This window comes from Oncorhynchus kisutch, linkage group LG1, assembly GCF_002021735.2.
Source record: "Oncorhynchus kisutch isolate 150728-3 linkage group LG1, Okis_V2, whole genome shotgun sequence".
Taxonomy (NCBI): domain Eukaryota; kingdom Metazoa; phylum Chordata; class Actinopteri; order Salmoniformes; family Salmonidae; genus Oncorhynchus; species Oncorhynchus kisutch.
In genome coordinates, this window is record NC_034174.2 from 63,632,392 (window position 1) to 63,644,540 (window position 12,149).

Here is a 12,149-nt window from a genome sequence, read left to right on the forward strand (position 1 = left end):
AATACTAGGTGTGTGTGTGTGATTAAGTGTGTGTGTCTTCAGTGACTGCGTCTGCCTGCGACACTCACTCGAAGTGACTCGCCTCACACACACGCCGGGTATTCACCATGGCAGCGGAATGTGTTCCGGAGGGGCCCGACCTCAAGGAGATGGGTGAGGAAGATGTGTGGGAGCTGATCAACGACAACCGTCATCGTATCTCCCTGGGTGTGAAACCATGTATGTTGATCCCCTACCTGCGCCAGGCCAGGGTCCTCACAGAGATGGATGAAGATGAGATCCTCTCCTGCCTCAAGCTCAACAACAGCTCCATGAGGACCAGTAAGACTTCTATTCTATTCGTTTCTATGATTTCCTATTGTATTACTTTCGATGTTCTTCTGTTGTATGCTTTCTGTATTTTTTCTGTTCTGTTTAATTCTATCACTGTTTATTTTTTTCCACTTGGTTTTGTTTATACATTTAGTTGGAGGAGTAAGTAGAGCCAGAACGGCCCATATGGGCAGGAGCCTATGTCCTGTTTCTGTAGCATGAGGGAGCCTGATGTACAAGTACACCCCCTGGGCAGGACACTAGTGGCACAGCAATCCATCTCCTTAATGCTGAGTCCCAAGTAGAGAGGCATCAGGTCCCATTTGTAGAGTCTTGGGTAGGAATCAACCAGGAACCTGCCATTCAACCTTCCAATCTCAAGGTGGACACTTAACCACAAGGCCACTGTATAGGGTGTCCACCTACTCTGCCCAGCTTTGGTGATGAAATGTCACTTTCTTATGTTATAAAATACATTTTACCAAGACAAATATGATTATTTATGTTCTGAATCATTCTTTCTCTACCATGTCATTAGCATAACATTTTTTTTTATTTTTAAGTTGGATTTCGTAACCTAATACATCCGTTGGTAAGCACCGAGCTCTGTTGACATAGCGGTGCAGGTTTGTAACAACCTTTGAGGATTCTACATTTTGCGGTCGTCATCTTCAATGTTGTTTCCGCGGGTCGGGAAAAAGTAAAATTAGCATAACACACGCTGAATTAAATGTAAAAGGATTTGAAAATAAAAATCGTTGTATACACTCAGTTGTTAGGTGCCTCCTAAGAAGAGGTAGGTGCAGGAGTCAGGAGCAGGAGAGCATAGGGATTTCCAGTGGCACTGTCGTTCATTATGACGTCCCAACCCAACAACAACAGGTGGGGAAACACGCCCCAACGGAGTCTCCTGTCGAACACTTTTGACACCTTCTAGAGTCCATGCCCTGACAAATTGAGGCAAAAGAAGGTGCAACTCAATATTGTGTGTTCCTAATGTTTTGTACACTCAGTGTATATCTACATACTTGAGCATGTCTTATAACTGGTGATGAAGATGAGTTATGCGATTCATAAATGTTTATAACTCAACATGTCCATAGTTTAATAGTCTGTCCCTATAAAACTACTAAATTAATGAGGAAATACAACAGCACATTTTTATGAATAAGTCCATAAAACAGTCCATCTTCGTCTTTGATTTACGTTGTGCACTTCGTCCTATTTAACCCTTTGTCTTCTTTAGGTCACATGCTGGACCTGCTGCGTATCCAGGGGAGGAACGGTGCAATGGCCCTGCTGGAGAGCCTGATGATCCACTACCCCACCATCTACACCCAGGTCACAGGCCGCAAGCCCAGCACCGAGCCCTCTGGCTTCAGTGGTGAGTAACACACAACACATGACCTGTTTCCCATCTGGCTCATTTAGGCCATGTGTTAAGGAGAGGGCTTGGTTACCTTGTGTGAAGAATGATGGTTCTTTTTCAATTTGTCCTGTCTGCTTAAAAACCAGTGCAATGTGTTCATTCTATTCATCAGTAAACAGTATTCTAAATATAAAGTATTCATATAATCCCCATTGGAGTAAATCATTTGGTAAAAATATTTGGTGGGAAATTATACATAGTCCAATCAGTAGTCCTGGGTTAGCAGTAGCTGTAGTGTGTCCATCCTCATCTGATTTCCTCCCAGGCCTGATTAAGTACTCGGACTTGACGGAGTATCTGGTCAAAGCCTTGACAGGGATGCAGAAGGAGCTGAAGGAGGCTCGGCAGGAGGCCAGTCGGCTGGGGTCACGTTGCACCTCCCTGGAGGCGCAGCTAGGTCAGACTCTGGAGCGGCAGGAGGAGTCTCGCCGTTTTAAGGCCGACCACGGCCGCATGAGGAAGAACTTGGCTGCCGCGCACCACGACATCTTGAAGCTGAAGGACGAGAAGTGTGGCCTGTATGCGCGGTACACCGCCGTCATCGAGGAGAGGTCGGCCGCCAACATCCACTGCAGCGACCTCAACCTGCAGGTCAGGGTAAAAGGGCTAGCTGTGTGATATTCCGGAGTGGTGAAGACTGCACTGCGTTACATGAAGTGATAAATTACGGTATTTACAGGGTTGACCAAAAGTATGGTAAAGTTAATTGAACTAATAACAGTATTATTTTTGGTGTAGAAACGTGTTAAAGCTTCGGCATCCCTGTCCACATTGTACATTTGTTGTATATGTCTGTTACTGAAAAGAAATTCAATTCAAAGAGCTGGAATCCTTAATGGTGAAACTGCCACGTCCGTTTGCGATATTACAACAACAAAGATATTACTGCAAACAACAAACACAGTTTTTTCCCCCCTCGGACATCATTGCATATGTACCACACTTCTTTAAAAAATGTACACGATGCTCCCCAGCTCTGTTTCGTCAACAAAACAATTACAACAGCCATGGGGCGGACAGTGACGCTGTTTCCCCTAATGCGGATTCCATCTTTAAGTGATACATTTCATTTACTGTAAGAAACAACAAGGGACAACAGAAAACATGTTGAAGCAACTGTGGTTAAATACTGCGGTCACAGAATTTGTGACAGTGTTTTTCGATGATGGGCAGGTATATCAGCTTCAGTTTGAGCTGCGCAAAGCCCAGACAGAGACGGACTTTGAGAGGCAGCGCACGCTCAAGTGCCCTGCCCCCAGCCAGACGCAGCGACTGCAGGAAGAGATTAGCACTCTGCGCAGGCAGCTACTGGTGGCCGAGAAATTCACCCCGGTGAGTGAGGAGGAAACAAGCTCAGACTTCTACAAATAAACTAGAATTTCTCAGACACACACTGTGGTTCTGACTGTCACGTCCTCTTGTCCTTCTGTTTCTCTCACTATCACTCTACCCTTTATTTGTCTCCTATGTTCTATCCCCCATTCTCTGTATCCCTACACCCCCCCCCTCTCTCTCCAGGCGCTGGAGAATATCCTGGGCCAAGACCTGGTTGAGGCGAGGGATGTCCATATAGAGCTTGCTGAGCAGCTCAGGTGCTACAGAGAGGAGAATGAGCAGCTGACCCGCGAGAGGCAGGGGGTGTGTGTGTGTGTGTCTAGGAGATTGCGAACAACCCTTTTGATTTTTGAGTGACCAAACTTTAAACACCGCCTGGTGTGTGTTTGCTCTTAAGATGGTGGAAGATAAAGAGTGTCTGGCGCTGCAGGTTCAGAAGCTGACTCTGGACTGTGAGATGTACCAGCAGAAGGGTACTGTCATACAGAGCCAACTGAGGGAGCTGCAGGCAGAGAGAGACCACGTGAGGAGGAGCGATTACCTTATGGCATCATTGCTCATCCTGAAATCAATTATTGGAATGCCGTACCTTTCTGTGTGTCCGCCTGCCTGTCTGTCTGTCTGCCTATATCCACCTATTTGCATACTGACCTGCCTGCCTGTCAGTCTGTCTGCCTATATCCACCTATTTGCATACTGACCTGCCTGCATGTCTGTCTTTGCTCGTCACGCCACATACACTGAGCGTACAAAACATTAGGAACACCTGCTCTTTCCATGACGTACACTGAGCAAGTGAATCCAGGTAAACGCTATCCCTTGTTGAGGTCACTTGTTAAATCCACCTTCATCAGTGTAGATGAAGGGGAGGAGACCGGTTAAAGAAGGTTTTACAAAAGATTTCAGCGCCTTTGAACAGAGCATGGTAGTAGGTGTTCAACATAGCTGTTGCACAGCTACTACCATGTGCGCAGGCAGGTCAAAAACCTTCTTTAACCGGTCTCCTCCCCTTCATCTACACTGATGAAGGTGGATTTAACAAGTGACCTCAACAAGGGGTAGCGTTTACCTGGATTCACTTGCTCAGTGTACGTCATGGAAAGAGCAGGTGTTCCTAATGTTTTGTACGCTCAGTGTATGTGGGGGGACGAGCAAAGACAGACATGCAGGCAGGTCAGTATGCAAATAGGTGGATATAGGCAGACAGACTGACAGGCAGGCAGGTCATGCGCACCGGTTTGTGCCAAGAACTGCAACACTGCTGGGCGGGTTGCAACTCAATATCAGGAAGGTGTCCTTAATGTTTTGAACACTCATTGTATGTATGTCTGTCTTATTGCCGCCCTATCTGTCTGTCTGTCCATCCCTCCAGGTGTGCCTGTCCAGGGACGAGGCCCAGGCCCAGATAGCCAGGAGCCTGGCTGAGAAGGACACGCTGCGCAGCGCGCACACTGTATACATACAAATGCACATTGTGTACAAACCCACGCACACTCCATCCACACATTAACATGCAGAGCAGATTCTAAACGAGATACTAACGACTAATGTGTGTCTGTCTGTCTCCAGGAATGGAAGTTTAGCTGGGAGAGCCAGGGCTCCAGCAGTGACAGCCTCCCCTCCAGCCCCTCCCCTCGTCCCCGCCTCCGCCGCATGCATGCAATTTGCCCCGATTCCGATTCCGTGAGGGGATGCAATATAAAGGTGTGTGTGCATGCAGGATTTATATCAGTCATGTCAGCTGTTTATATCATCTGATTTGTCTTTTATGATTTGCATCATAAACGTGACTTCTGGTAATTGTGTGTGTGTGTGTAGAGTGGCAATATCACTCCAAGTAGTGTCCGGTCCCAAAATGTGGAGCCTCCATGCCCAGAGTCACTGCGGACACAAGAAAAGACCCTATGGTACAATCGAGACAGGTAAGGTGTGTGTGTGTGTGTGTGTGTTTTAGACTCTGTGTATGTTTAAGACACAGTCTGACTCCTCATTCAGAACCAGTTGGACACTTACACAGTAGTACAGTTGGCATGCTTCCTTCTATATTCTGAGTGATGTGATGTCGCTGTCCAAAGTCTGCTTTTTAACCAGGAAGGCCATGTGTTTACTCTGTGTTGCCGGGAAGAGCTTCATTTCAAGGCTTTTTCCCCCCAGGGTCCCTAGCCCTTCTTTCTGTTCTAGTAACATGAGATCATTTCATTATAAAGGTAGATTTGATCTTCCTGTAAACTATGTGGGTTCTCTGGCTGTGTTCCAAATCTCTATATAGTAGTGCACTAAATAGGGATTAGGGTGCCATTGGAAACGCACCGTTTGTGGTCATATTTGATCGAGGATTCAGGTGTTATTTTTGGAACTAATCATAGGTTGTTTTCACAGGTGAACGGCTGCTCATGTTTGTTGTCGTGGTTTTGTGTTTACAGTGAAGACAGTCCGTCCAAGTGCCTTGATGGCAATTCTGTATTTCTGCAGTCCAACTCACTCAGCCAGTTTACATGTCGCAGCATACATGATACCTAGAGAGGGAGGGAAGGAGTGGTTAGAGAGAGAGAGAGAGAAAATAAGGACGAAATAAGAACACAGCATTTTTGTAAACAAGTGTTATCCCCTCTTCTTGCCCCTAGCTCGGAGACGGCTGAATGTGACGTCTTACTTGACAATGACTTTGTGTTCATCCCCGGTGGTACGTAACTGAATGAACTCCAACCTTTAACAACCTCTCACCTTACTGGGACTTAGCAGCTTCTGTGTGTGCGTGTGTACTTTCGAGTGTGTTTGTGCATTTGTGTGCTTACATACATGGATATAAGCGTGTGCTTGCGTGTTTGTCTTTGAGGGGAACACCCAGATGAGACTTCCTGGAAACAAATATAAATGTTTTGGTTGGCCACTCTCCGAGCAGAGACTAAATTAGCCTTGGGTGAAGTTTGGATCCTGGCCTGGTAGGCTAGGTAACACATTCACTGTCGGGCGTTCTCTCTGTGTACACATTCTTGAACAGTCTCTCTTGTTTTATTCAATTTACAGGCAATGAGGTTGAGCAATCTGTTATGTCAAACATGCCTTCCTGCCAAAGCAACAACAGTGATGGGTGAGGAACTTGAATTTACCGTGATGTACTGAAATCTGTGGGATGAGCTCACATTCCCTACCTTGAATTGTTGCTGGAGGGAAGGCTGAAGCAAGCAGAGGAACAGAGGAAGAAAGCCATTTAGCCTGTATATTGCAAGGAGATGGTATTATGATGATGACACATGAAAATGATTTGCTCCTATAGGGCGCCATTACCAAACTCAAAGTACCTTACGTACATCGTATGCATTTAACAATAATCTTGGTTAACCCGAAGCTAAAATCACAAGCATGTTGGTCAGATGCTCGATTGTTTATGAACTTTCCGTAGTCTCTCCAGGATAGATTAATGTGACAATGAAATACTCTCATCTCCTCTCCATCTCAACCCCAGTCTCTCCAGGGCATCAGCCCCCCCGTTCCTGCTGCGCTCCCGGCCCCGGGCCATGCGCATCACTGGCCGAGTCCTGACCATCTCCTTCCAGGGGGAGGCGCTGCTGAGCCAGCTGCAGGTGGTGGGGGGTAACAAGACGGGAGTGTTCGTCCACCAGGTCACTGAGGGCTCCGCCGCCAACACAGTGGGCATTAGTTCGGGGGCACAAATTCTGGAGGTGTGTGTGTTTGTGTCTGTCTCCACAACTCCAGTCTCCTATCTACCTGACAGATCGATTCATGGCAGCCATTTTGTGTCATAACTCCCCGCTGTTCTTTATAGTTTCTGTGAAGGCACTATAATTCTAATGGGTGTTTGTGCTACTGGGTTCCAGGTGAAGTATGAGCAGGCTCAGCAGGCTCTAAGGATGGTTCTGGAGGACACCACCCTGGAAGAGGCCATGTGGGCTCTGGGGCAGGTCCGAGGCTTCTGCCACCTCTCCCTGAGGCCCAACCAAGATGGTGAGACCCTGGCCCTATGTTCAAAACAGTCTGGTTAAAATAATTTTCTGTTATCACATTCAAATACCCTCCCCAGTGCAAATACTTGTAAAATGCATCCTTTCTTTCTCCCTTGCTTGACATTATCCTTCTGATGTGACAGAATTGTATAAGCAAGGAGGTTCTTCAAAATGTTAACGTGACTTTAGTGTCAAATCGCCCAGATCAGCCACTAGAGAGAGAAAAATGTTTTGTTTGACTAGTGTGTGTCTCTGGATCTCGTCACAAGTGCCTCATTCTCATGATTTAGGTTGAAAGTCGAGGCTTATCCGTTTCATGTTTCATAGGTATTTAGGCTGACTGTTTGTTTTGAGGTAACATAGCAACATAGGGGTGAAAAACAGAGTGACATACTGGGGACACTTAACCCATGATAACTTCAAAGTAGTCCATTTCAGCACCTGGCTAATATTCACATCAGCAACACAGAGAGTGTTCTCTTTTTTTCTCGCTGGAAAGCTATTGGCATGCTACGATACCATTGCATAAGTACCGTTCTCTGTGTAATATAAAATATGCTATTTTAATGTTTCTGTATTCATGTTGGTTGGTCGCGTGTGTGTGTGTATATATCACACCTGTAACATTGGTGCCGTGACCCAGACCTGTCACAGTCATAATCCTCCATGGTCCCTCCCCTTTTCTCTCTCTCTCTCTCTCTCTCTCTCTCTCTCAGCCTATGAGAAGCTCCTGCTGCAGAGTGGCGAGGCCATGTCAGGTGACTCCTTCTACGTGCGCGTCAACATGACGTTACCCGGGGGCTCGCAGGACGCTCTGTCCGTTTCCTGTAACGACATCCTCCACGTCACATGCACCCTCCCAGCGGGCGCTGACCGCTCCTGGAGGGCCAGCCACGTCCACCCTTGCCAACTGCTGGATCTCAAGACTGGCAACTTGCCCAACTACTACAGGTACTAGGCCCAGTACCCACCATGTGGGATTGGATTGTTGACATGGATTCTTTCTAGTCTAGCCTGGTTCCAGATCTGTTTGTGCGATCTGACCAACTCCTATGAGCACTATAGTACAGACAGATCTGGGACTAGGCTATATCTGTCCCCCTCTGGAGAACTAACATCTACTACATCTAATCTATGTTTGATTCAATGACGTACTGATAATGATTACTACAGGATTTTGAATTGGCCAATACATAAATGACATCATGTATAAATGATATTAGTGAAGATGTGTTCCTTCTCATTGCAGGGCCCAACGCCTGCTGATCAGCGCTATCGAGGACATGAGCATCCAACCCATGGCACTTAGAAAGGTAACATCCTTCACTCGTTTCATAGTTTGCAGAACCTCTCGGACCAAAATCCAACTCGCTTTAGGGTTTCTGAGTTAGTCAGGTGACACTCCTTTCCCGCGAATGTGTTCCAAAAATGTTTGTTTTTGACGTCTCTAGAACGTGTTAACCGAACATTCATGAAGAAAACGTTGTAGTCGTGTGTATGTCCCTCCGAACCGCTGTCAAACGTTCGGGTTAACACGTTGTTTGCTGGGTCCTCAGGCCCGGGACAAGCAGAAGACTGTGAGGATCGTCAGTACGGGGAGACAGGGGAGGAATCCTCTGTGGGTCTGTGTAGAAGACAGCAAGGACAAGAGCACTGGGCCAGGTATATATCAGATACAGTCAAGACTGGATAGGAAGTCATTTTTGTACACAAGAATATACAAAACATAACAGAGCCAGAACCATAGAGGTCGTATCATAAGACTGTCCTCCATGTTGGAGCCAAACACTCCATTGAATTGTCAACATGGCACCCATTGAAGTTCTGCATCAAACCAAGTTTGCTAAACTGTGCATAAACATTGCTAAAGCAGGTTGGATTAACTCCAGCCCTATGATATTACCATACCTATTAGGGCTGGGACGATACGGGTATCGTGGCATGTATCGTGTTTTCATTTTTGCCAAGGTAAAAATATTGCGTTCCTGGTATCGTCACAGCTCTTATACCTGTAATAATGTCGCCTTGGTTATTGACCTGAACCCGGCGTGTCCTAATATTGTCCTCTGCTCTAGGGGATGGCTCTGCACCCAGAGGCTGTTTGACCCTCATGCCCTACACCCTGGTCACGCCCCATTACCCACCCGTCTGTCGTCCGGTCCTCCTGCTACCCACAATCCTCGGCCGTGTCCTGGATCAGAAGCTGGCCGAGTGGCAGGGCTTTCAGTTGTGTGAGCCAGGTTAGGGAGGAGTCTTTCTTTCCTTCCTTTTTCTGGTGTTCTTTCTCTCTCCTCTCTCTTTTTTTCTTCTTTCATCCATCACCTGCCCGATGCCCAGAGCGGAATTCCAATGAGATGATCTACTATTTGCCCAGTAGCGGAAGGTGATGTTAATGAAGATGCAAATGTTTGTTTTCCTCGTACCTGCTGTCTCACCTTATCCTATACCCATCTCTCCCCCTCTCTCTCTCCCTCCCTCCCCCTATCCCCAGAGTTATTGAGTTCCAGCGAGCACGCTGCCAGGCTGCAGAGGTCTGAGGTGCTGGAGGAGTGTGAACAGGGGGGTCAGCGGTGTTACACCTTGCAGAGTGTTGAGAGGGTCATGAAGCAGGTGGGATAGTCGAAATGACAACACCGTATTTGACATACTGGCATTGGGGAAGAAAGAAAAAATGGTTTATGACTTACTTGAACCGTTTTCCACAAACGTCACAAAAATAACCGACAATACCTCCCTTATTTTCAGTGGTCCTGTTATTTGATGTACCCTGTGTTCCAGAAGAATCTATGCAGCTGCAGTATTGAGCGTACCGAAACTCCTCTCCTGTCTCTTCTCTCAGGGTACCCACTGTGTGCTGCCTCTAGGTCTGGACTGTGTACGCCGCCTCCACAGGGCAGAGATCTTCCCCATCATCATCTTCATCGCCCAGTCCAAGTCCAGAGCAGCACGCAAACTCAAGTAGGCCATTGTGTGACTTTTGATACGAAATATGAATGGTAGCAATATTGTTCCATTGCCCCTCCTACATGGTGTGTCTTTGTGTTTATTTCTCTTGTTCTCTCTCCCTCCATCTCGCCTTCTACCCTATTTGTCTTTATCTTCGCTCTCTCGCTATCGCCCCCCCCCCCCCCCCCCCCCCCCCCTCCCCCTCCCCCCTACCTCCTCCCCCTCTCGCCTAGGTCTAAGGTGCAGCGTCAGGGCTGGTCCGAGGAGCAGCTGCTGGAGTGTTCTCGCAGCGAGGAGTCCCTGCTGGACAAGCTGCCCTGCCTCTACCGCATCGTCAGCCCTGACTCATGGGACGACAAAACCACTCTGCTCACCACCCTGCACTCCATCATCTTGGAGGAGCAGAAGAAGATTGTGTGGGTGGAGCCTGATTTGTGGTGATTTTTAAGGCATCAGAGGCACCAATGTGAAGTTTGTTGATGAGGTACTCGTGGCCAAATTGGATGTCTTTGAATTACAAATTTGTAAAATAAATGATTTGAATGATTTGTAAACGGATAAGACGGAGAAGAGTTCCAATAGGCATTACATATCTGACCATTATGGGACAAGGGAAATGGATTGTGTACCTATGATAGCTACCTATACATATGAATTCTGTAATCCAGGTAGTATGAGGAGATGTACCTGCACTTTGGTTTAGCTTCATTAAGTTCTTGTTTTTTCCAACCTATATTTACTTGTATTGTTTTTGGGAATAGTTTTTCAATTATCTTTATCATAAAGATACGATAGTGTTAAATACTGTGTATTGTATTATACACCGGATTTCAACAAACCTGTGAAACCTTGGTCATACCCAAGTCACACCTGAAATGTAATGTAGGAATTCCAGTCAGACTATGTTGACTAACTGTCGGACACAGTTAAAGTTTCCATACAATGAGGGATTTAATGACCTATTCGGAAGTGTGCAACTCAAGATAGGGTTGAAGTGTAATGATTGTAGGCATTATATGGATTTATGTTGGAACATGTTTTTAAAGCAGTGGTATTCAAAGTCTGGGTTAAGGACAAACGTTTCTGAGAAAGATAATTAGAAAAATCTTATGGACTAAATGTATTTATTGATTTATTTTCATTTTGATAAGAGATTTAATAAATAGACGGTTATTTGATTAACAGATTTGAAGGACAAATGGGGTCCTCAGAAATGTTTTGAGTGCTGTTTTTTAAAGGGTGACAAAGGAACTGATATTACATGACACGATAACTCATTGTATTTTACAATATACTATGACTGTACACAGAGCTCAGGTATCATTGACCCTTAGTCACTCACTCTAGGAATGAGAACAAAGCTCAACTTCCTGTGCAGCGCTTAGCCCCTCCCTCTCTCTTCCACCGACATCCTCTCTTTATGATCTTTCCCTGCCACCCTAAAGAACCACCAGGTACAGTATTAGTCACAGTCCCTGAGCCAGCTGTCTAAAGCCTGCTTATTGTGTTATGTCAGTTGTGCCATCATTTCTCATAAGAATGTTTATGATATTGGCTATGGAATGACTGAACAGATGGTGGTGGATTAGAGATATGGCAATACTTTTTTTATTTTGTGTAATTAAATATGTTTAAGATGTGTTTGTCTTGCCATCCGATTGTTACAACGTGTGTTTACAGGTGCATTGCAATCTTTTGGCCACTAAAAGGAAATAATACTATAAAATATGTAAATATTTTGTGTCTAAATACATTTCATCATATTCCTTTCGTATTTGCACATTTATGTCAAAGCAAAGTCCTCAAGAAGAATGTATTGTTTGGTTTCTACCAAATGTCATTCATTTTGTTAACACTTGCAATTAATTAGCATTTAAGCTTGAAGTGAGTCTGTGTTCAGGTACATTTTAACGTGTAATGCTCCAACGTAACCAGCAGAGGGGGCAAGGTTAAAAGGTAGGCAACCCGCAACATTTCTGTTTCTCCAATTTGTCAAACATACTCTATTTTGTAAATTATGTTATTCTGTTTCTCCAATTTGTCAAACATACTCTATTTTGTAAATTATGTTATAGCCTATTACTTATCCAACGTTTAGGGAAAGCAACAAGTACGCTTAACGTAGGAGCATAGGTAATTAGCGTCTTTAGGAATTGTTGACA

General features: G+C 45.6%; 1 protein-coding gene across 2 annotated transcripts; it reads left to right on the forward strand.

Moving 5' to 3' along the window:
* On the forward strand, window positions 1-11,757 carry LOC109888647 (caspase recruitment domain-containing protein 14-like). Of its 2 annotated transcripts, none has more exons than XM_031829472.1 (20): window positions 1-321; window positions 1,559-1,696; window positions 2,049-2,332; window positions 2,915-3,073; window positions 3,260-3,379; window positions 3,474-3,599; window positions 4,449-4,529; window positions 4,646-4,780; window positions 4,895-4,998; window positions 5,701-5,759; window positions 6,104-6,167; window positions 6,543-6,759; window positions 6,916-7,042; window positions 7,758-7,992; window positions 8,291-8,354; window positions 8,598-8,703; window positions 9,117-9,281; window positions 9,533-9,651; window positions 9,881-9,999; window positions 10,221-11,757. In XM_031829472.1, exons 1-20 carry the CDS (start codon window positions 108-110, stop codon window positions 10,426-10,428), a joined length of 2,844 nt encoding a protein of 947 aa, XP_031685332.1. In that variant the 5' UTR covers window positions 1-107; the 3' UTR covers window positions 10,429-11,757. The 2 variants fall into 2 exon arrangements, with proteins under 2 accessions (XP_031685332.1, XP_020335429.2); XM_020479840.2 differs by having other exon boundaries at window positions 2-321; window positions 2,007-2,332.
* The last annotated feature ends 392 nt before the right edge of the window (window positions 11,758-12,149 follow it).

Coding starts and splice junctions, on each gene's coding strand:
- LOC109888647 (XM_020479840.2), top strand. CDS start 108: ATGGCAGCGGAATGTGTTCCGGAGGGGCCCGACCTCAAGGAGATGGGT. Junction 5,760..6,103: donor CTTTGTGTTCATCCCCGGTG/GTACGTAACTGA, acceptor TTCAATTTACAG/GCAATGAGGTTGAGCAATCT. Junction 6,760..6,915: donor CGGGGGCACAAATTCTGGAG/GTGTGTGTGTTT, acceptor ACTGGGTTCCAG/GTGAAGTATGAGCAGGCTCA.